This window comes from Stenella coeruleoalba, assembly GCF_951394435.1.
Source record: "Stenella coeruleoalba genome assembly, chromosome: 1".
In the NCBI taxonomy this organism is placed as follows: domain Eukaryota; kingdom Metazoa; phylum Chordata; class Mammalia; order Artiodactyla; family Delphinidae; genus Stenella; species Stenella coeruleoalba.
The window spans coordinates 1,063,854-1,086,951 of NC_137169.1; the positions used below are offsets into that span (position 1 = coordinate 1,063,854).

The 23,098-nt window shown below is 62.6% G+C and overlaps 2 protein-coding genes across 3 annotated transcripts in view; one reads left to right on the forward strand and one right to left on the reverse strand.

Annotated features, from left to right (window-relative positions):
- PRKCZ (protein kinase C zeta) overlaps positions 1-4,754 on the forward strand; it is a 96,982-nt gene extending 92,228 nt beyond the window's left edge. The window contains exons 15-18 of the mRNA XM_079915329.1: positions 39-118; positions 505-594; positions 3,717-3,832; positions 3,980-4,754. Of these exons, the coding sequence (XP_079771455.1) occupies positions 39-118; positions 505-594; positions 3,717-3,832; positions 3,980-4,067 (374 nt within the window). The 3' untranslated portion in view covers positions 4,068-4,754. The remainder of the gene's footprint in view (positions 1-38; positions 119-504; positions 595-3,716; positions 3,833-3,979) is intronic.
- On the reverse strand, positions 1,809-11,755 carry FAAP20 (FA core complex associated protein 20). 2 transcript variants are annotated; one of them, XM_079915342.1, is made up of 4 exons: positions 11,648-11,755; positions 11,259-11,394; positions 10,886-11,172; positions 1,809-2,831 (listed from the first exon to the last, which is right to left on the reverse strand). In XM_079915342.1, the coding sequence occupies exons 1-4, from the start codon at positions 11,707-11,709 to the stop codon at positions 2,807-2,809; spliced, it is 510 nt and encodes a 169-aa protein (XP_079771468.1). In that variant the 5' UTR covers positions 11,710-11,755; the 3' UTR covers positions 1,809-2,806. The 2 variants fall into 2 exon arrangements, with proteins under 2 accessions (XP_079771468.1, XP_079771467.1); XM_079915341.1 differs by lacking the exon at positions 1,809-2,831 and adding an exon at positions 6,189-7,316.
- Between the last annotated feature and the right edge of the window lie 11,343 nt (positions 11,756-23,098).

The window sequence follows — 23,098 nt, forward strand, 5'->3', positions numbered from 1 at the left end:
GGGGGCTGGCTCTCACCTCCCGGTCCGGGTCGTTGCAGTCATCCTGGAGAAGCCCATCCGGATCCCCCGGTTCCTCTCGGTCAAGGCCTCCCACGTGTTGAAAGGATTTTTAAACAAGGTACGCTTGTGGCCCCCGTGGCGGCCGAGCCAGCCGTGGCTGCGGCCCTTCCTCTGTTGCTGGGGCCACGGCTCCACCAGCTGGTTGGCATTTTTAGTGTCGGGCGTGGGTGTGGCTCTCTGCGTCCTTCCTTGGTCCTACGGATGCTTGTTCACGCTTGACAAAATGTAACGACGAGGAACGATGCCAAAGAGGAACTTCCCGGAGGAGCTTAACCTGCCGGCAGGAAGCATTTCCAATGAAGGGAACGTCTGGCCTTCGCCTGGGTGCTGGGCCGGCGGGGGGGGGGGTCCCGGGGAGGGCAGGCCCGTTCCCCTGCTGGGCACGGGAATCAGGGGCCGCCTTGCTCTGTGCTGACTTGTCCTCATTTGAACTCTGACCCCCAGGACCCTAAGGAGAGGCTCGGCTGCCGGCCGCAGACTGGATTTTCCGACATCAAGTCTCACGCTTTCTTCCGTAGTATAGACTGGGACCTGGTAAAGCAGCGCGGAATCTGATACCGCCCCCCGCCCCGTGCGGTGGGCGGCCCTCGAGGGGGGTGCGATGGGTGGAGATGGGCGGGGAGCCATCTGGAAACTCCTGAAGAACAAGGAGGGGGCCTGGCGAGCCCCTGGGGGCGGGGGCTGCTTCTTGAAGGTCCTGGGAACAGCCTTGCCTGGGCGCCCATGCCATGCTGGGGGGTCCCGTGGCGGGGTGCCCGGTCTGTGACCGCTGCCATCCGCCTGAGTTGATTCAGCTCCCGGATGTTTCCGCTTGGCTGGCTAGCTAGTTCCAATAGGACATCCCGGTGCACCGTGGCCCCTCCCCCCTGCAGTGGACCTTGACCCACCCAGGCCTCAGGGACTCAACCTCCAGGGCCTGGACCTTCTCCCACCCCCACTGCAGCCACCTGGGTCTGAGCCACCCTCATCCGGGCTGGTCCCCGGCTTCGCGCGTGGCCCCTAGCAGCAACGGCCTCCTCTGCTGGGCCTTCGTGATCCCCTCGACGCCCGACATACCAGGTCCGCTCCTGTCTTTGCACAGCTGTGCCCCTCCCCGACCTCCACCGCTCCCTCACCTCTTTCAGGCCATCTCCTCAGAACCGGAGCCGCCACCCCTCACCCCCGTCCTCTGCCAGCCTCCTCTTTCCCATAACACCGCAGGGCTAAGTGGTGGGATGCACAGGACATCACTCGGGTGGCACCGTTCTCGTCCACTGTTTGTTTTTGTTTTTTTTATTTGGTTGCGATGGGTCTTAGTTGTGGGGGTAGGCTCCTTAGTTGTGGCTTGCCAGATCCTTAGTTGCAGCTCGTGGGGTCCTTAGTTGTGGCATGCGAACTCTTAGTTGCGGCATGAGTGTGGGATCTAGTTCTCTGACCAGAGATCAAACCTGGGCCCCCTGCACTGGGAGGGCGGAGTTTTATCAACAGCACCAGCAGGGAAGTCCCTCGTCCACTGCTTTTGACTGAGGGAAGAGGAGGTGACATTGTGTATGGGATACTCCGGGGGGCTTTGCCACGGACTGAGGCAGCCTTGGCCCCCAGAGCAGGGGCAGGGGTGGGGCTGGGCTCAGAGGACCCCAGGCCAGCACCCAGCTGTGCTTGCCTCGTACTCTTTCTGACTCTTGCTGTTTAAATGTTTCTAAAGCAGCCTGAGACCTGAGGGAGGGAAAATCGTGTAAGAAATGCCCCCTTTTTTCACTTTTTACCAGAATGTATTTCATACATACAGAAGAATACGGAAACTTGCTCATGAGAGGAAGTCAGGGAAGAAGGGAAGGCCTCGTGTCCCCGTAACAGTGCCCAGGGCGTGGCCCAACCCTACCAGCTGCCGGGGCCTTGTGACTGCAGTGTGTGCACGGGTGTGCAGACACACGCACGCACACGAACACTGGTGACCCCGCTCTGCCTGCGGGTCGGCCCGTTCCCTCTGCTCCTGCATCCCCTGGGTGACAGACACAGGCGTTCCTCTGCCGGGGCTCTGGCAGGTGCGCTGGCCTCAGCCCTGACACCTGGGCATTACTGGGAAGGATTCGTCTGTTTCTGTGGCATCCTCATTTCATGCACCAACTTCGCCAGCAGAACCTGCGTTCATCCTTCCCAAGTCCCCAGACTTACGGAACATGTTTCAGCATTCCAGGCCCAGTTTGTTTCTCTTGCTATAACTGGAGTTCCTGATGGCTCTGGGTCCCACAGTGCAAAGAGCCGGTGTGAGCTGAGCTGGGCTGGGGGCTTATTTTTGACTCAGCTGTCGCTCGCTCCCCACACGGGGCCTTGGGACAGTTCCACATCTTGGACGGGGTCCCACGGAGGCCCCACCCAGGTGGAGGTTTCCAGGCTCAGCACTCACGCAGACCCTCCAAGGGAAGGGGGCAGCCCGTCCCGAAAGGCTTGGGGCATCCTCTTCCTGAGTCAAGCTGCTCTGGGCCTTGAGAGCTGAGGGCGCCGGGCTGCAGGGCTGGCTGCTGGCTCACACGTGGCTGGTGTGGGTGGGCGAAGACCCCGCGGGGCAGGACCTTACCTCTCACTTACGACTCGATCTGTGTCCTTAGGAGTGCGCCTGGCCCAGCACAGGTGCGCAGCGCACACCTGGGTGGGTTATGTCACCGAGTGTGTGAACGTGGGGGTCGCTCCATCCTCGCCGTCCTCCGTCCTCACTGTGAGCGGCGTGGCGCTGAGTTGCTCTGCCCCAGAGCGCGACTCACTCTCTCTAGGCATGAGCATGTCTCATCCTCCTAAATGTCGAGTAGGAAGCAGAGTCTGGGTCCTGAGACGCCCCATTTCCCACCTGACAAGCGTTTTACTGCCTTGCATCCCATTGGGATTAGAAATACATAGAGGGCTTCCCTGGTGGCACAGTGGTTAAGAATCCGCCTGCCAATCCAGGGGACACAGGTTCGAGCCCTGGTCCAGGAAGATCCCACAAGCCGCGGAGCAACTAAGCCCGTGCGCCAACAGCTACTGAGCCTGAGCTCTAGAGCCCGTGAGCCATGACCACTGAGCCCACGTGCCACAACTACTGAAGCCCGTGCTCCGCAGCAAGAGAAGCCACCGCAATGAGAAGCCCGCGCACTGCAACGAGGAGTAGCCCCCGCCCGCCACAACTAGAGAAAGCCCTTGCAAGGCAATGAAGACCCAATGCAGCCAAAAATAAATTTACATATAAAAAGAAAACCATAGAAATGGCCACTTAAGGCTTTTCTGGGAGAAGGGGTTCCAGTGTGGGCGTCCCTGCCAGGTCCCAGCTCCTTTATGACCTGGGTTCCCAGATTAAGAAAGGAAGAAACTTCCCCAAACTGGCCTCCTTTGGTTTAAGTGGTGGGGCTGCCGAGGGGGGCGCAAACCCCAGATGGCGTGGGATCCCGCGTGGGTGGCCGGACCTTGCGCTCCATCCCAGGTGCATCCCGCACGGCCTGCGCTGCCAGCATTTTTCAGCTCAAGTAGGGTTTTTATGACTGGAAAATTTTCCTGCTGGACTTTAAGAGAAAAACAATCGGTCTTTAAACATGAGGCATATTTAAAGGCGGTCTCTTCTGTTCGATTCCGTGGTTTATGTTTGTGCAAACTCCAAGCGGGCGCTGAGCCGGCGCGCGTGGGTCTGACCGCGTGTCTTCTTGCAGCTGGGGAAGAAGCAGGCCCTGCCGCCCTTCCAGCCGCAGATAACGGACGACTACGGCCTGGACAACTTCGACACGCAGTTCACCAGCGAGCCGGTGCAGCTGACCCCGGACGACGAGTAAGACCTGCCAGACGGGCGGGGCGTCCTGAGCGGCGGGGGCGTGGCCGTGGGCGGGTCTCGCGTGGGGGGCGGGGGCGGGGCATCCCGAGCTGCGGGCCGGGGTCTCGCGCGGCCCGTCGAGCCTGCCCTGTCCGGTACCCACAGGGACGTCCTCAAGAGGATCGACCAGTCGGAGTTTGAAGGGTTTGAATACACCCACCCGCTGCTCCTGTCCGCCGAGGAGTCCGCGTGAGGCGCCGCGTTCTCGTCGTGGACGCGGGCAGCCGGTGCGGGCCTGTCCCCGACCACCGCGCATGCATGCATGCCGGGCTGGGTGCTGGCGGCCCGGGCAGAACAGCCCCTCCATGCGGCCCGCGGCCGCCTGCACCAGAGGAACTTGCTTCTTGGGCCTGCGCCGCGGAGGCCGCGGTGCCCGTGTCCGAGGGAGGAAGTGTCCCCGACTTCGAAGGTGCACACTTTCCACAGAAACAGAACTGACCTGCTCCGCCGGGAGAGTTAGCCTGTAACGTCCTGAGGAATAAAGTGTCCCGATGATGTTGAAGCTTCCCTCTGATGCCTTTTTTTCGCGGGTGGCACCCGCCCAGCGTCGCAGGCACAGCCCCACCCGGAGGAGGCGCGGGCCGGGGACGGGAGTGTAAGTGCCTGCGGGGACCCACTGCAATGGAGCATTTTTACAAATTCGGAACATTTTCTAAATCCTGGTAAGTTCCTGTTGTTAATATTTAACAAGTATTTTCATACCGAGCACGTCAGTAGCCCCTGTGGTCTGACGCCCAGGTCCCCCCTTCACCAGGTGGGCACCGCTGGTCCCGACCCAGGCATTAGACTGACCAGGAAAATTGGATCATAGAGGTTCTAAAACACGGCTCACCAAAGCACCCGTAGACCAAAAAACAAAAAAAATCTGAAAACTAAATCCGCACAAAATATATTTCTGGAAACACTAAGCAGTGCCTATGTGACGTCTTGTGTTACGTATCAGATTTTGGGAAAATATTTTTATCAGAAATAATGATGCTCAGAATTAGAAATTTTAAAAGATATATGTATGATGGGTCCTAAGCCTTAAAGTGAAACAGTAAATCTGGAATACCCTCACACACGCATCTCTGGGCACGGCTCACCCCCACTTCCCATAATCTGCAAAGGGGGCGCGTGTCACTCGGCCACCCTCGTAAGTGAAAAGCCAAACCCGAGGTTTTCTAGAACGAGGTAGATCGTGGGTTTGCAAGTCCCTGACATGTCAGGTGTGGCTCAGGGACAGGCAGAGTGTTGGGGGGGGGGGCGGGCAGGGGCCTTGCCCTTCCTCGGGGACAGCAGTCCCCGGATGTCCCACATCGCCACACACCCCTAGGCCTTGCTTCTCTCCATGTGTCTGCGGCCTCGGGCGGATCACGGTAATTAAAGGATAACAGAGAAGCCGCGGCCTCACCGGCCTCACCGTGACCCTCCGCAGACACGCCAGCCTCCCCAGGCCCCTGACCCCGGTGGCAGAGCAGTGTCCATGGAACGTGTAGGCTTGTCCCAACCAGCACCCCAGTTGGGACCAGGACCCACCTCCAGAGACGGAAATGAGGGACCACGGACCAGAGTCAGAGCTGCCTGGGCCTGAGGGGCGTGGCAGCCCCGCGGTGACGTCGTCCTGGAGCCACGCGTGAGGGCTGCGAGGTCGCCTGGGCGGGGGAGACCCCGCTTGCCCAGGACAGGGTCACGGACGGCCTCAGGAGCCCCCTTCCTCCCAACAGGGGTCGCGTGCTGCATCGGGTATGGTGACATCTGTGCTCAGACAGCACAGGGGCCACGGATCTGTTCAAACTTAAGGCATTTATATCAAGGTTGCGGTGCTGCCAAACAGCTTCCCGGTCACCAGTGCGGGTGCTCGTGTCCAAGACGTGTGCGTGACCTGTGCTCCTGGGGAGGGGAGATTTTGTGCACAGTCACTTGTTTTTATAAATTGAAGGTGAAGGGTGTGCTGAGGCGGGGTTTGGAAACAAATCATTAACATTTTCCAGCGGCTCCAGTCACAATACGGTGTCCTTTTGATACGGTTCTTGGAAACTGGGGCCGTCAGAACTGTAAAGAGGTAACCGCGTCCCTGTGGTTTGTACAGTGAATGGCGGCGCACGTGGCCATGGCTTTCCTCCTGCAGAGGGGGTGCCCACCGCGGCCACACCCGCTCGTGTCTTGCACATTATTAAAGACGTTAATGACAGTGCGTGCTGTTGTCGTTTTCATTAGAAGTAGGCGTCTCCAGGAGCAAAGGCTCCTGAAGCCATTTTTGAAAAACAGAGTTTATCTTTCAGAGCAGTTTTAGGTTCGCAGCAAGAGTGAGGGTACGGTACAGAGTTCCCACGTGCCCCCCCGCCCCGCTGCCGCCTCCGTCTCCCAGCATCCCCGTAGGGGGTGCATTTGCTACCAGGGAAGAACCTGCTCTGCTGCATCACCCGGGAGCAGTACATTCTGTGGGTTTGGACCCAGGCTCGATACACGTATTGCGTAACCACCCTTGTAGTTCAGAGTATTTTCCTGCCCTAAACTCCTCTGTGCTCTGCCTATCTATGCCCGCTCCCCACCAACCCCTGGGGACCACTGGTCTTTTCACCGTCTCCACGGCTTTTGCCTGTCCCAGAAGGTCCTAGAGTTGGAACCACACGTGTAGCCTTTTCACGTTGGCGCCTTTCACTGAGAAGTGTGCACTGACGCTTCCTGTGTCTTTTCATGGCTCGTCTGAAGCCCTTTCTGAAAGGAAAATACCAACTTCTGGGGGTTAACCCTAGGCTTCCACATCCTACCCCCTCCCTCCCGCCGGTGCTGCAGCCGCTGTGGCTGTGCTGGAGACGAGGCTCTTCCAGAACCTGTGGGCCAACAGCGCCGGAAGGAAAACTACCCACACCCGCTCCCTGGCCCTGCTTCCCGTGGGCACTGAGAGCACGAACGAGACACAGCTCACACAAGAGGCCGGCAGGCGGGCCTGTCCCTCCCCGTGAATTCCCGACTTGAGGGGAGCTGCTCTGAACCCCTGCGGGTGGTGACAGGCACCAGTGACAGTGCCTTCCTTGCTGGCAGTAACCTACAGCTGCAGAAGGAGCAGGTTCACCCGGGGGTTAAAACACGGTCGTGAAACGTGAGCCAGTCGGAGGTGAGCAAAGCGTCCGTTCTGCCAACTTGGGTACAAACACCCGAACCGCTGGTGACACCGTCTGTCACCTGCCTGGGCTGCTCTGTCCACTTCAGTCACCACGCTGCTCAGCATCACCCCAAAAGGAAAAAGGACCCAATGTTCTGGCCTCAACACAGACGCGGGACGTGAATGCCTCACGCTGACGCGCTCTAATACACAGCTTTGGGGGACGCAGGGCGGAGGGGCGGTGGCCCAGCCGGTGGAGGGGGAGCCGTGGGCCGGGCTGCTCACCACACCACGTCGTCCGTGCTCTCCGCCAGGCACTGGGCCAGGTGGCTCTCAATGTCCAGCTGGGTCAGCCTGCGAGGAGAGGAGAGGGTCACGGGCAGGGAGGGCGCCCGGCCAGAGCACGCGACACCCGCTTCACGCCCTTCCTAGGTGCTCACCACGCACCAAAGAGTAGCTGGAGAGAAACCGGGGACGGTGCCCTCGGCTGGCAGAACCAAGGAGGCGGCCCCCCAACCAGAAAGGGCCTTTCCAAACCCTGCTCCTGGGTCCAAGGTCCCCAGGGCGCCCAGAAGGCTTGTTGGATGCCCGTTCCCAGGCTCACCTGGCACCTGCGTCTGAGACTGAGGGGAACCCTGTGTCAGAAAGTCCCAAGTAAAGGGCGTGGGCAAGACACGGGGCCCCCCAGGTGGAGGGCGGGGTCCCCACCCCCCATGGCAGGGGCTCTGTCTCATCAGTCAGACAAGCCCACAGGTGTGTCCGCACCAACAAATGCCCATGCGTCCCTTCCCTCCTTCCCTCCGAAGTTTTCCTTTGAAAACTACCCGCTTGGCAACCAGAAAAGAAAAGGCGTGAGCGCTGGTGACTAGGAGGGCGGTCACTACGAAGGTGGGCGTGCGCCTCAGACCTGAGAATGTGTCTTCTTCACTCAGGGACTCGGCCCCTCTGGGGAAGAGGACTTAGTGGGGCTCCAAGGCCCGCGGGTCAGCCCCTCGGCATTGGGTGGGGGAGGGGAGAGTGGGCGCCGGTCACAGCGGGCGCCTCCCATCCCTGACCTCGTCTGATGCCATCAAGGAGGAGAGGCCGGGAATGACCGTCCCCCATGTGCTGGTGGCCCGTGTACGGTCAGCTTGCAGCCACGGTGCCCAGAGGGCGGCAGAGCCAGGCGTTCGGCAGACCAAGCTGGTCACCTGGCCAGAGCAGACAGGCCCTTCCCTGCACCACTACGTCCCGGCGCCCAGCCTGAAATGACCTCCTTTCACCGCGTGGCTCGGCGAGCCCGAGGGCCACGGCCTCTCCCCTGATGCATGCCCACGGCGGCCTCTGCTGCTCGCGGGAGCCCCTGCCAGTCCGGGTGGCCTTCTGCTCCCTCCTGGGGATTTGAGGCCCCCGGTCAGTGCCTCCTCGAGTCCCTAGAGGCCCCTCAGCCCGTCCTGGGAAGCAGCCCCTCCACGTGCCTTCTCCGAGGCCACCAGAAGACCCTAAGATCTGGACCGGGTCACCTCGTCCGGGGGCTGCCCGGCACTGTCCCTCGGTGGGGACACAGTCTGGGATTCCCTCACACACCCCAACAGGAGCCTCGTGGCGGGTCCACTTTGCACACTGAGCTTCTGCCTCTGTCTCCCACTCGTGCCCGGTGCGTGGACGGGAGGCCCAGCACAGGAAGGGGCTCTGCTCCAACCCTCCAGGGGCCTCGGAGCGCGTGAGACCCCACGGGCTGGCCTGGGTCTCATCACGCGGACACGGTGCCCATCTGGTTTCCCGTCCTCACGTCAGGTGGCGGGTGAGAGCCAATCTCCGGAACCAGCCCCGAGCTCACGGACCCCGAGGGGCTTTCACACACACGTGGTACATGACGGCCCTCAGGTCAGAGAAGAATCTCAGAGAACAAACGGTTGAGTGACCCGGAAAGCGCGAGGCTCCAAGAAAGACAAGCACCGTCTCACTGCCCGTGGCGCCCAGGCCGCCCGCACCTCCCGCGGCCCAGCAGCCCATCCCTCTGCTCCGAGGGGCGGCAGGGCTTCCATCTCTGCCCCAAAACAGTCCCCAGAATCACTGAAAGCAAGTGTGGCACAGTCCCATTTCTGTCCCCTAATGGCCTGACCTGTCCCCTTGCCCCAGGGGTGGAGGGGCTCGGGGTGTGGCCCGGCAAGGGCCCGCTCTCTCCTTCTTAATCAGAGGGAAGAACGTGCTAGAAGCATTCCAGACACGCGGAGGCCTGGACCCAACCGCACTGACACCTACTCTGCAATCCCGAGGCATTCTGCCCAGCCTCAGTCTAACTGCTTAAAGAGCTCAGACTAGAACTTTCTTTCTAACATATCTGGGAGTCCTTTTTTAGACTGTGTAGAAAAACAAGTAATCCAAGAACAAAAGCCACCCCTAGACCGGGACGGAGGGGCTGGGCCGCACGTCTGCTGCCAAGAAGACGTTCTTTCAACGGGAACGAATCAAGAGGACTTCGTATTTTAAAAAGCGTTCATGGCTTCATCAGGACTCGTAGGCAGGGTTGGGGGGACGACTTCCCTGGTGGCGCAGTGGTTAAGAATCCTCTTTCCAATGCTGGGGACACGGGTTCGAGCCCTGGTCGGGGAACTACGATCCCACATGCTGCAGGGCAACTAAGCCCGCGCGCCGCAACAAAAAATCCCATGTGCTGCAACTAAGACCCAATGCACCAAAAATAAACAAATGTTTAAAAAAAAAAAAATTGGTGAGAGAGCTGGTGTTTGCAGCCCACAACTGTCCTGAAGCATCAGTACAGGCAAGAGACATGTTCGGTGAGACACTGGGTCTGGGAAAAATTTTCCAGCGCTACGAGGAGCACGGGCATCTCAGCGCGGCTGCCACACCCACTGCACCCCCCCCCCCGCCCCCGCCATGCCAGACCTGTGCCGGCTGGGGGGCCTCGCCCACAGGCCCCCCTGGGGACAGCCACCTCCTCACCCCTCGCCCTCACTCTCCCCACCCCAAGCCGTCCAGGCCCCCAAAAGCTTGGCTCCAGTGAAGTGTCGCCACTGGAGGAGCCTGGATGTTTCACTGCAGACCTGTGCAGTTCTGTGCCGCACGTTTTGATCACTGGTTTGATGACTTTTGTCTGTCATCAGCTGCTAGTTCTATAAGCCACTCCCTTCACCCCCCAGGGCTGGTTTTACTTCTGGAAAACCAAAAACAAGGCACGTAACTGAACCCACTCTCCAGGCCACGGGACACGCAGAGCACGTCCAGCTACCGAAACCGGCCGTCCACCCCCTTCATCCGACCAAACTCCTTCCGCCGTCCTGACCCCCATGACCCCCCACACACACCTGTGTCCTCGGCTTTATGACATGTGGCCCACAAGCTAGGCAATTGGGACTTCTTAGCAAAGTCCAATTCCACCACCCTTACTTTTAAAAAGGTATAAAAGTATACATTAGACTTTTAAAAAGAGATAAGTATCTCTAGACACAGAAATGAAATCTTGTTTTTAAAACTGGCAATCCACCCGCGGGGGCAGGTGCCCGAGGGGCTGTAACAGAAAACTGCTCAGTGACCCACAGCCTGGACTGGCTCTGGAGGCAGTCCACCCGGGGATGCCAGTCACTTCCCGGTTCCCGGATGTCAGGGTGGACCCGGTTGGAGCCAGAGCCTCCCTGCCCTCATGCTGCAGAGTCTCAGAGGCCCCGTCCAGGAGGCTGCAGGCTGTCAGCAGGGCCCCAGGCCGGTGGACCAGGAAGTAGACCCCCAGACCTGCACCCCTGTGCCCTCTGGCTCATCAGCACCGTCTCTGTGCTTTGCCCACTTTTTCTGCGTGAAATTATAACTTTAGAATGCCAAAGTCGCGCTCAGTTACCCTAGCTTTCTGAAACTGCCTGTGGTTTCCAGAGAAAGAGCCACCGGGTGGCAGCAGAGTGGAGGGAAGGCCCAGGGGGGCCACTCACCTGGGGGCGAAGACGGCCTGGCACATGGGGCAGCTCTGCAGTGTCGGCAACCCCTCTACGGACGGCTGCTCCTCAGCGCTGGAGGTCCCGCGGGGCTCGGGCGCGGGGTGTCGTTGGGGGGACCAGGCGGAGGACCCCGTGCGCCCCAGGGCCTCGCGGAGCACCCGGTCGCAGTCGCTTGGGTCCCCGCCTCGCCGCGGGGCCGGCGGGAAGGGCGTCCAGGAGAAGGTCTCGGTTCCCACGATGAAGCTTTCCGGGGGCGCGCGCTCAGGGCTGCGCCTGGGCTCCTACAAGACGGGGTCGTCGGACCGCGCCCGCCCCGCCCCGCCCCAGCCCGAGACCCGGGGCCACGCGGGGACCACTGCACACGCACCTGGCCGGGGAAAGCGGGCAGCGGCGGCGGCTCGCCGTCCACGTTCAGCTCCGCACACGCGGCGCGCAGCAGCTCAGCCCACGGCCGCGCACACTCGCCGCCGTCCGGAGGGGAACCGGGGGGCTTGCTCGGGGACCTGGGGCGACGGGGCGGTGAGAACTCAGCCGGCGGCGAGGGCACAGGAGAGAGGACTCAGCGGGGGGGACAGGTGTGCAGCTCGGCGTGGGGAGGTGAGAATTCCGCGGGTGGGGGTCGGGTGGGAAGAGCTGGGGGGGCGGACAGGTCCGAGGTGGGCTCGGGGAAGCACGTGGGGACGTGACACCCGGCCACTGCTCGGCCGGGGACACTAGCCTCCCCATTCTCCCTGCTGCCCCCAGCCCCGACCTCACCGGACCCCCGAGGGTGGCCTCCGTCGGCTCAGTCTCAGCCTCGACCTCTTCGCCGCCTCCATCCGCCCGGAGCCAGCGCGTCCGGCGGAAATGAGCGGCCCGCGCGCCGGACCCCGCCCCCAGCACAGACCCCGCCCCCGGCACAGACCCCGCCCCGGGCACTCCCGGCTCGCCAGGGCGGAACCCAACCCAGGACCCCCTAGTCAATCCCCGCACGGCCAGACGTGAGCTGTGGACCCCAACTCCCACCCCCACGTGGGCGCTTGACCCGACCCTGGGGACCCCACGACCTGCTCCGCAGGCCATGAGGTGACCTCCCCTTTGTGGCACTATCGGAGGGTGGTATCCTGACCCCAACCTTTGGGGAGACGGAGGCCAGGGTTCCTCCGTCCACCGCGGAGGCGGCACTGAGGTCGGGAGGCTGCCTTGCCCTGAGGGAGTCATTTTCCAGCTGAGCCGGCGGATGCCGCCCTCACCCCTCAGGCCTGGGGTCTGCAGCGGCTTCTAGGAGGAGGAACTGCGCGGGAAGTCCTGGCGTCCCCACCCGCCGCTTCCAGGCCTCATCTAGCTCTGCCACCTCCCTTTGCATCGGCAGCCCTGAGCCTGGGCGTCCAGCTCTGACGACCCGGGCGATCCTTCCCCGTTTCCTTACAAAAGGGAGAAGCTTAGTTCCCTTAATTAAGAAATAGAGGGACTTCCCTGGTGGTCCAACGGTTAAGACTCCGCGCTCCCAATGCGGGGTGGGGGGTGGGGTGGGGCCTGGGTTCGATCCCTGGTCAGGGACCTAGAGCCCGTGTGCCGCAACTAAGACCCGGTGCAGCCAAATAAGTAAATAAATAAAAAGCAATGTGAGACGACCAAGTGCAGCGCCCGAGTCCTGGGCCAGGGGCGGGGGCCTGGAGGTGGAGGGCCTTTGAGGGGGCTTCTGTGACACCCCGGGCGCCAGGCATTCTCGTCCAGTGACCTTGCAATCCGCCACGTGGTGGCAGCAGACGCCCAGGCACCCTCGGCCACTCCTGTCGGTGCAGAGTTTGTGCCCTGGGGGCCCCAGGATGGGACTGAGGCGTGCAGGACGAGCCGGGTGGTGGTGGGGTTCCCAGACACGGCACCACTGGCTCTGGCTTCAGCTTCCGCTGCTTCAGAGCCTCTCCTGGAACTGTCACCGCGCCTCTGAGCGCCAGCCGTGGGGACTTCCAGGAGGAACGCAGGCAGACGGGGCCCCAGCAGGCCTCGACGGCCGGCGCGTGCCCCACTGTCGGGCCGTTCTGGGAAGCCGCATGGGGACATCTGTGTGAGCAGCTGCTCCTCCCCCGCAGGGCTCTGGGAACTGAGCCCTGGGGTCTTCAGCGTCCTGGCCTCTGCCTGTACAGACCTCACACAGCCGACGCCCCAGCCCGAGGCAGGAGCAGGGAGGGTCTCAGGTGCCCCGAGGAGGTGCAGGCCCCGGTGGCTGTCAGGGCCTGGCTGAGCCTGGCTCTGGCCTTCAGCACAGCGGGTGGGGGGCACTCATGCTCCTTTGGCCTTAACCACGCCAAAGGGCCTCATTTACCCTGGGCTGCTGGGGGGTGCGTGGGATCTAGACCCCAGGCCAGGCAGAACAGAGGCCCTCGGGATCCATGCTCTGGGGATGGCAGAGCCAGAGCGACATGTCAAAGCTGTCTCCTGGGGGCTTCTCCTCTCTGGTTTCATCCGGCTGCTGGGGATTAACTCCCCCATCGCCACTGAGACCTACAGCCGGGGACACTTCCACTGAGAACAGAGCCGGGGTGACCCGTATGCCTGCTCGCGGCAGGTGCCGGCACCCGGCAGGAGCCCCGTCCCCTTGGCTGCCGCTTTCCCGACAGCTGCCCGCCGCCTGCCCAGCCCGCACGAGGACCTTCTGGAGGTGGACGGGGACCCACCTTGCCCCAGCTGTCCTGGCATTATCAGCAAGATGCGGTGGCGGGGGGGAGGTGGGGCTGGAGGAAGTTTAAAAGTTGAACATGATTAAAAGGCTCCCGTTTTCTGAGCCACCTGCTGCAGTGACAGGCCGCGGGCTTGGCTGGAGAAGCATTTCTGATCGGGACGGAGGCTGGCACCGCGGGACAAGATTTTTACAAGCCAAGTTTATGTTTACAGAGAATATTTCACGTTCTGGAGGAGGCAGCCCTCCAGCGAAGCAGAAAGGGCGCCAGTGGGCAGGGGTGGCGGCCCCACCAGCTGTGAGGCCACCTCCCCCCACGCTCTCTGGCTTTGTCCACGATGGCGCGCCAGGTACGCCCTCCCCTCCCAGAATCAGGGTAACATCTGTGGCCAGCTGGTCGGGGGCCCAGCCCTCCCCAGCACCTTCCGATACCTGTGGGCTCCTGGTGTCCTTAGAGCCAGGGTGACTGTGCTCTGTCCTCCCCCCCAACGGAGCGGAGTTTGCCGCTGACTGACTGGCACTGATGCCTCTACTCCACGGTGGGCCGGCCGGGCGAGACCTGTCAGCTGGACCCCGGCCCAGGGCCGGCTGGCGAGGTCTGAGCCCCACTGGCTTCCCCACGCCCTCCTTTGGGACCAGCTCTGCCATCGGGGCAGCCAAGACGGCACAGGCGGGCAGGGCAGGGCCTGAGGCCGGCGGGCACGACCAGCCCCAGAGAGCACCGCAGCCTCCAATTTCCAAGTGGAACAGGGCGCCGGGGGCACGTGCTCCGTGTGGGTGCCCTGTCGGTGCCCACGCCAGCCAGGATGGCCTCAAGGGCTGGGCCGCCCCCTTCCTGAAGCCCGGCCTCCTGACGCGGCCACACCTGCTGGCCTGTGGGTGCCAAGAGGGCAAGGCTGCCTGGAGCCGGGCAGTGCATTCGCGGGCACGCAACGCGCCGGACAGACGGGCGGGATTGAAACAGCTGCCCGGGAAACATCGCAGGGTCCGTCGGGCAGCAGAGCGCGCGCAGGGCCCACTCACCGGTGTGGGAGTTAGGGCACCCTTGGCCTCCTCAGGGACCCTCGTCACGGCTGCAGAGGGGTGGGCGTCCATGGTTGGGACCTGCCACGGTCAGCAGGCTAAAGCCAAGGGCCAGCTCGGCCTCCAGCCTCCACTTTAAGAGCCTGAAAGTCACGGGGCAGCCGGGGACCCTTCCACCGAGAACAGAGCCGGGGTGAGCCGGTGTGGCAGAGACAGCAGCCTGCGGCCGAGCACCCATCCTGGCCACCACCTCTCCCTGGACAGCCACCTTCTCCCAGCATGCATAGCGAACCTTGTCACTCCCTCAAGGTCCCCACTGTTCCCGACCCACCCCCCTCCTCTGCTGCTGCCCTGCGTGCAGCAACACCGGCTCTGCCTGTCCCCATGTCTCCACTCCTGCCAACCCTTGGGCTCTCCTCTGGGGCCCCCTCCGCAGAGAAGCCCTCTGGACTCTCCCTGCCCCTGTCGCCTGCCTGGGTTTCCCTGCCGTCCCCGCCCCCTCAGTGGGACTTGTAGGGCTAGGGTACTGTGTGCCTTCCTGGGTAGGCGAGCCTGCACTCTGCCCCCACGGTGTCCCCGGAGCCTCGGGGGTGCCGGAATCCGAGGATGAGTGGGGCCGGCGAGAGGGCGCCATGTCAGCTCTCCTGTGGGGAACGGAAGTCCAGCAGGGACCAAGCTTTGAGGGTACTGGGCGGCTGAACAGTGTCCCCGGGGAACCTGTGAGTGTGACGTTGTTTGGAAATAGGGTCTTTGCAGCTAGAATCAAGTTAAGATGATGCCGTACTAGGTCAGGGTGGGCCCTGAATCCAGCATCACCAGTGTCCGCACAAGAAGAGGGGTGTTTGGACACAGCCACACAGGACAAGCCACGTGACTGCAGAGGCAGCGATTGGAGGGATGTGGCCACGAGCCCTGGAGCACCTGGAACCCCAGGAGGCCAGAAGAGGCAGGAAGGAGTCTCCCCGGCACCTCCAGAGGGCACGGGGCCCTACGACACCTTGAGTGTGGAGTCTGAGAGAGTGGATCCCGTTGTTTGAAGCCCCAGGTGGGTCATTTGTGCAGTAGCCACAGGACACTGACACAGAGACTCGGGCCTCTCCAAGCTGTCAGCACCACGTGCAGCTGGAAGACTGCCCCTCCCCTCCCCCTCCCCTCCCCTCCCCCTCCCCTCCCCCTCCCTCCCCTCCCCTTCCCTCCTCTCCCCTCCCCTCCCCTCCCCCTCCCTCTCCCTTCTCCTCCTCCTCCCCTCCCCTCCCCTCCCCCTCCCCTCCCCTCCCCTCCCCCTCCTCCCTTCCTCCCTCCCCTCCTCCCCTCCCCTCTCCTCCCTCTCCCTTCCCCTCTCCCTCCTCCTCCCTTCCTCCCTCCCCCCTCCCCCTCCCCTCCCCCCTCCCCCCTCCCCCTCCCCTCCCCTCCCCTCTCCCTCCCCTCCCCCCCCTCCCCTCCCCCTCTGGGTGGAGAGGGTGGGCCAGTGCCGCTTGTTGTCCCACTCAGGCCAGCTCCTCGCTCCAGTGGTCTCTTGCCTGCTTACGGCAGATCTGCTGGCCAGAGCCTGGCCTTCTAGGCCCCCACCGCGTCACCCCCATTTCTGTGTGAGCCATTTCTGACCACCTGCTGTGAGGGAAGCCTGATGCAGAAAGCTCTGACCGCCTCCCTGGAGACCTCCTCAGGCAGGGGCTGTCCTCAGGCTGGCCTGGGTGTCCCGGTGTGGCTCATGGGGTGGGCATCCCCATCAGAGGTGTTGCTGGGCCTCAGCTGGGTCCTCTCCCTTCTCCCCCCGCCCCCCGCCCCGGCCCGCCTGTTATCCTCCTCTTTTCCCTCCCCCTTCAGCCCCTTCCTCTCTTCACAAGGGCACAAAGGCTTTAGCTCCTCCCCGTGTGGACACAGAGGCTCGGTCAGGGCTCAGCAGACAGGTATCTGACCTCCCTGCAAGAACGAGTAGGGGTCTGTTGGGGCAGGGTGGGCACAGGCAGGAAGCTGCTTCCTCCCTCCCACCCCCGCCCCCAGGGGCCTTGCACCTGGAGTTATTTTACCTGAGTCTTACTGGGATCCAGGACTATGGCCACCAGAGGTCCCAGCAGCAACCCCAGGTCACGGGGCGTCAGCCTGAGGCAGCTCGAGGGACGCCAGCCCCTGGCAGAGGGCCTGTGTCTTCTTTCCACTGCCACGTTTGGGGCAGCAGCTGCTCAGGGCACAGCTGTCTGTTGTCTGGCCCAGGGGGGCAGGAGGGGGCCGGGCCACCTCTCTGACGTGAGACCCCTGGGCTTCACCATCCAAGAGGCAGGAGCAGCAGGGACGCCCCCCCCCAGGCCCCACCCACTCCCGTTGCCCTGGGTGCTGAGCTGCTTCTGCCTTGGGTGTCGCAGGGCCCTCAGGGGCCTGGCAACCCCCCAGGCCAGAGGGCAGCCCCGGGTCCTGAGTGTCCCCTTTGAGGCCTGCAGGGGACTGTCCGGCCAGTGGGGCCTGTGGCCCCGTGGAATCACTTCTCTGAACTGGCCTTACTCCCACCTGTAGCCCAGGTTCCTGCCTGTGCCCACCACCCCTGCCCCAACAGACCCCTACCCGTTCTTGCAGGGAGGTCAAACACCCGTCTGCGGAGCCCTGACCGAGCCTCTGTGTCCACACGGGGCGGGCTAAAGCCAAGCTGGGGCCCAGCAGGACGTGGCTGGAAGCCGGCTGGTGGCCGGTCGGTATCCACCCAGGCTGCTGCCTCAGCCCCTGGGGCCACTGAGGCTAGCCTGCCTCCACTCCTGCCGCCTCCGTCTCCCCTCCTTGGGCCTCACCCCCTGGGCCACTCTGCAGGCCCCGGGCTGGGATGCTGGCAGGAGGGTGGGAGGGCCCTGGCTGGGGCAACAGCCCAGGGAGAGAGCTGGCCGCTCACAGCTCCGGAGGCGGCTTCTGGCCCATCTGGCCGCTCAGAAGGAGAAGGTGGGGGGAGGGGTGGGGGAGGGGGAGAGTGCAGGAATTTAGGGACCCCCCCAGGTGAGGGGGGGCGGGAAGGGGACCAGGAGTCAGGGACACGGGACCTGTTTGGGGTCATTCTCAGGCAGTGGGCACCTCCCAGGCTGCTGCCGCCCACCTGCCCAGACAGCGGCACCGGGCCCTGACACGACTGAGCCCCAGTCGGGCATCCAGGGCCTGGGAGCGGCTCAGCAGGCCCTGGAGAAGGGGCGCAGCCCGGCTCCTCCCCCGTTGCTTCCTCCCTCCCCCTCGGGAGTGCCTGGGACCCCTCCGTGGCCAAGCCCCCCTGACCACATTGCCAGTCACCCCACCCAGGCCAGGCACGGCTGAGCTGGCCTTCCTGGCAACCCCCGTGCACAGGGGTCTCCCTCTCTGGGGCCAGCCGAGCCCACGCCATCCTCCCCCCAGCTCAGCCCTGCGTTGACTGTCACCCGTCCAGGAGCGGGGTGGGGGGGTGGGGGGGGCGGCTCTGAGGCTGAGGTTGGGGGGGTGGGGGGCTCTGAGGCCGAGGTGGGGCAGGTTCCTGACGATTCATGCAGAGGCTGCGTCAGCGCCTGCGTGGTGGAGCTGCCAGGATGGGCTCCCTGAGCTGCTTCCCCCGTGTCTGGTCCATGCGGGGCTCACTTCCGGGCACCAGCCCCGCATCGGAGGACAGACTGGCCGTCCAGCCCCTGTCATCGGCTGCGTGACAGTGAGCTCCGAGCAGGGACTTGAACCCAGGTCTCCTGTGCTGCTGCCCGTCTGGTGGACTTCCCGATTTAGTGGCACTGAGTGGCCTTGAAGGGGGAGTTGGGGTCAGGGGGTGAAGGTGGTGCTGGAGCTCCAAGCCCTGGGGCAGGGACAAGGGGCAGCTTCTCTGGCCTGGGAGACCCAGGCCCAGCCTAGGCAGACGGTGGAGCCAGCTCCCCTCCTGGGTGCCCACGTGCCCCACGGGCTGCTCCTGGGCTGGGGAGGGGCCCCCGAGACCCTCAGGGAGAGGAATATGCTCCCGACTCTGCACCCACGCCCAGCGACCCCAGCTGCCCGGGGTCTGCTGTCCTGCGGCTGGTGAGTGTGGCCAGTGTCCCTCTGGCGTCCCCAGGCCTGGGCGCCCGGCCTGCCCCTCGATGGGTAAAGACTGTCCCAAATCTCCTGGACCACAGCCTCCTTTGAGGGACCCATCTGCTGCTGGGTGCCCGGGGTGGCCGGTCGCCCCGAATAGCAGCCTCTCTTCCCCACGCGATGAGAGCGGCTGGCCAGCTGGGCAGCGAGGACGCTGCCGAGACCCGGGGCCGCGCAGGGCTTCAGGCAACTGTGGGCGATGGGCCTTCGCAAAGCTGCCCGAGGACGCCCTGCAGCACGGGGTCCTGGGAGCCGACCTCCAGGGAGAGAACCTTCCAATGCTGCCCCGGGTCTACAGTCGGTTGTCCCCGCCACACCCTCCTCCGACCTGCCCTCGCCCTCCCAGCCTTTGTCTGTCTGCCTGCCCGCCCCTACGCTCGCGTCGTTGAGAATGTACAGTAGCCACCTCTGAAGAGGTGACAGACGCAGGTGCAGTTAATCATGAAAATATATTTCATTTCAACCCAGCATATCTGACATATTACGTTTCACCGTGGAATCGTATGTCAGTTATTAGCACGTTTCCGCACATTCTTCTCTTCAGGCTGGGCCTTTGCACGCAGAGTACGGCTCCTGTCGGCCACGTTCCAGGAGCTCGGGGGTGGGGGGGCCACGTGTGGCCGTGTGACCGTGTGTGGGGGGAGGGGCCTGGGAGCACAGGAAGCTCCTGCCACGTGCCCACTGGAGCCCGGGGTCATGCTCTGGGCCCTATCTGCCACGTCGAGACCGCGGGCTCCAAGGACGCGCTCCTGACCGCCCCTCACATACCACATCAGGGTGCCGGGGGATGCCGAGAAGCAGGGCCCCCCGGAGGTCTGCTGCCCTCCCACCCTGGGCCCGGCCTTCTGCACCTCACCTGTGGGCCGACCTGGGCCCCGAGCCCTGGAAACACCCTCCATGGGCCTCAGTTACCCTGGTCTGAGAGCTGGTCTGAGAGCTGATGCCTCTGGCAGGCCCGGTGTCTTAGTCCGTTTGGGGTCTGCTGTGAGAAAACATCAACACCATAGATGGTGGCTATAAACAGCAGAAATTTCTCTCTCACAGCTCTGGAGGCTGGAAGTCTGAGATCAGGGTGGCAGCATGGTTGGGTTCTAGTGAGGGCCCACATCCAGGTTCTGTGTCCTCACACGGTGGGACACAGCTCTGTGCCGTCCCTTTTATGAGGGCACTGATCCCATTCACCAGGGCTGCATCCTGGTGACCCAATCACCTCCCAAAGGCCCCACCTCCCTAATTGGGGTTAGGCCTCAACATACGAATTTGGGGACCACAAGCATTCAGGCCACAGCATCTGCGTGGCTCCCACGTGGTCCATAGCCACGGCTCCCGGTGGGGGTAGGGCGCCCCCCGGTCCAGATGCTTTCATCACAGGCACCGTCTGGCGTGGGCCAGGAACAGGGGCCCCTGTGGATTCACTCACTGGCCTGTCTGCGGAAGATGGGTGATAGCTGATTTTCCTCCAGAGAAGCAAAGCAGGGAGAAAGAATTGGCGTGGGAGATCTCCTGTCGCAGAGACCCGGGTCCCCCTGCAGCCCTGCATGTCACAAGCAAACACACGCACTGGAGGGAAGCTCCTTACTCTGTCCAGGCTCCTTGCCAAGCCTGCAAGACGGGCCATGAATCCTAAAGCTCTGACAGAGACGCTGCTGTCCCGGCTGCTGTCAGGGCTGGGACTCTGATTCCCAAGAGGAAGTCCAAAATGAAACAGTTTCACTAGTGAAAGGAGAGCCGCGGAGCAGAGGGCAGTTACCAGAAGTGGGAAAGCTTCGCTCTGAGCTCTTCCACCAGATGGTGTGACTCGGTGAGGGTCCCCTCCCCCGGGCGAGGCGCCCCACTCCACCTGGTGCCAGGGTGCCCACCCAGCCAGCTTTGGTGGCCCGTCCTCTAGGGTGGGTGATACAGGGCCCCACCCCCCAAGGGCAGACGTTTTTGCCTGAGAGCAAATCAGGACAAACTACAAGGTCGGAGAGGGGTGCATTTTTCCCTGGGAAAATGCATGCTTGCGGAAAATAAATCATTTAACAACTTAGATTTGCTACATTCCAGAATAGAGGCGAGTCGGTGAAGGGTGGGTGCAGCTTCTCACCTGGCACCGTGGAGCCGAGCCCCAGGCTCAGGGGCTGCTGGCAGGGCCGGGTCCCAGTAGAGGAGGGTGGGCCCCACGTGGCATGGAGACCCGGGGTGACCTGTCCCCAAGGCAGGGGGAGCCGGGGCCTCTCCCCTTGGGCCTCTGGAGCGGGGCCCTCCCAAGGTCCGCTCAGCCTTCTTAGGTGTGGGCTGGGGACACCTGGAGCTGGGAGAGGCTGGCAGCCAGCAGAGGCTCCATGTTCCTGAATACCCTGGGGCGGCCGCTGCCCGGAAGTGGCCGCACTTCCCATGGAGGAGGGCACACTGGCTGGGGCCCTTCCCAGCTAGGCGCTGGGTGGGCAAGCCTGCGGGCACAGACCTCTGGGAGGGCCCTGGCCTGCCTGCTCTCTGCCCCGGCTTGCTCCTGCCCTGAGGGCTTTTCCATTCTTGTGCTGAAGACTCAGAGATGCAGGCAGGCCTTTCTGCTCACAACCTCGAGCTCTGTGTCTGTGTGTGTCTGTGTGTCTGTCTCTGTGTGTGTCTGTCTCTGTGTCTGTGTGTGTCTGTGTGTGTGTGTGTCTGTCTCTGTGTGCGTCTGTGTGTGTCTGTGTGTCTGTGTCTGTGCGTGTCTGTGTGTGTGTCTGTGTGTCTGTCTCTGTGTGTGTCTGTATGTGTCTGGGTCTCTGTGTGTGTGTGTGTGTGTGTGTCTGTCTCTGCTTGTGTCTGTGTGTGTATGGGTCTGTGTGTCTGTGTATCTGTGTCTGTGTGTGTCTGTGTGTCTGTCTGTGTGTGTGTGTGTGTGTCTATCTCTGTGTGTGTCTGTGTCAGTGTGTGTGTGTCTGTGTGTCGGTCTCTGTGTGTGTCTGTGTGTGTCTGGGTCTCTGTGTCTGTGTGTGTCTGTGTGTCTGTCTCTGTGTGTGTCTGTGTGTCTGTCTCCGTGTGTGTGTGTCTGTGTGTGTCTGGGTCTCTGTGTGTCTGTGTGTCTGTCTCTGTGTGTGTCTGTCTCTGTGTGTGTCTATGTGTGTGTGTGTCTGTCTGTCTCCGTGTGTGTGTGTCTGTGTGTGTGTGTCTCTGTGTGTGTCTGTGTGTGTCTGGGTCTCTGTGTCTGTGTCTGTGTGTCTGTCTCTGTGTGTGTCTGTGTGTCTCTGTGTGTGTCTCTGTGTGTGTGTCTGTGTGTGTCTGTGTGTCTGTCTCTGTGTGTGTGTGTCTGTCTCTGGGTCTCTGTGTGTCTGTGTGTCTGTCTCTGTGTGTGTCTATGTGTGTGTGTGTCTGTCTGTCTCCGTGTGTGTGTGTCTGTGTGTGTGTGTCTCTGTGTGTGTCTGTGTGTGTCTGGGTCTCTGTGTCTGTGTCTGTGTGTCTGTCTCTGTGTGTGTCTGTGTGTCTGTCTCTGTGTGTCTCTGTGTGTGTCTCTGTGTGTGTGTCTGTGTGTGTCTGTGTGTCTGTCTCCGTGTGTGTGTGTCTGTCTCCGTGTGTATCTGTCTCTGTGTGTGTCTGTGTCTCTGTGTCTGCGTGTCTGTCTCTGTGTGTGTCTGTGTGTCTGTCTCTGTGTGTCTCTGTGTGTGTCTCTGTGTGTGTGTCTGTGTGTGTCTGTGTGTCTGTCTCTGTGTGTGTGTGTCTGTCTCTGGGTCTCTGTGTGTCTGTGTGTGTGTCTCTGTGTGTGTCTGTGTGTGTCTGGGTCTCCGTGTGTGTGTGTCTGTCTCCGTGTGTGTGTATCTGTCTCTGTGTGTGTCTGTGTGTGTATGGATCCCTGTGTCTGTGTGTGTCTGTGTGTCTGTGTGTCTGTGTCTGTGTCTCTGTGTGTGTGTCTGTCTCCGTGTGTGTGTGCACACACGTCTTGTGTTCTCTGCCCCAGAGCTGAATCCTGAGGCTCCTCCTGACCGGGGTGTTTCCTGCCAGGAGGCCGAGGCTGGAGGGGCTGCCGGCTGTGCTGGGCGGTGCTGGGCCCCGTCCTTCGAGCTTCCCTGGGGTGCTGTCTCTCAGGCCCGCCTCCTGCCCTCCTTTCTTCCTCTCAACTTTGCCCTCCCTCCCTCCCCCTCTCCTTCCTGGCAAGCGGATCGAAATCCAAACTTGTTGTGAACTTCTCCCCTGCAGTTGTCCGCTGGCCCTTCCAAGTTAAATATTACTCACGGAGATGAGAGCCCGCTGGGCAGCGCTGGCCTGGAGGTGGACCGGTCTGGAGAAGGTGCTGGGCGGAGGCCAATGCCAGGCCTGCGGCGGCTGTGGGACTGGGGGTGGGGCTGGGGTGGCAGCCGGGAGCCCCACCCTTTGAAGTGGGCTGTTCCTTAACCCCTGCGCTGTGCCCAGGACAGCGGGCAGCGGGGCCCTGGGCGGGGTGGGGAGGGGCCGCCCAGGGGCTGAGAGGGGCTTGGCCTGGGCCTGGCAAGGGCCCTCCCATTGGC

Excerpts from the sequence above, each read along its gene's own strand:
- FAAP20 (XM_079915341.1), bottom strand. The coding sequence starts at position 11,709 with ATGGAGGCGGCGAAGAGGTCGAGGCTGAGACTGAGCCGACGGAGGCCA. Across the intron at positions 11,395-11,647 it reads AGGCCACCCTCGGGGGTCCG|GTCCCCGAGCAAGCCCCCCG; the intron begins GTGAGGTCGGGG and ends CCGTCGCCCCAG. Across the intron at positions 11,173-11,258 it reads TGCCCGCTTTCCCCGGCCAG|GAGCCCAGGCGCAGCCCTGA; the intron begins GTGCGTGTGCAG and ends CCCGTCTTGTAG.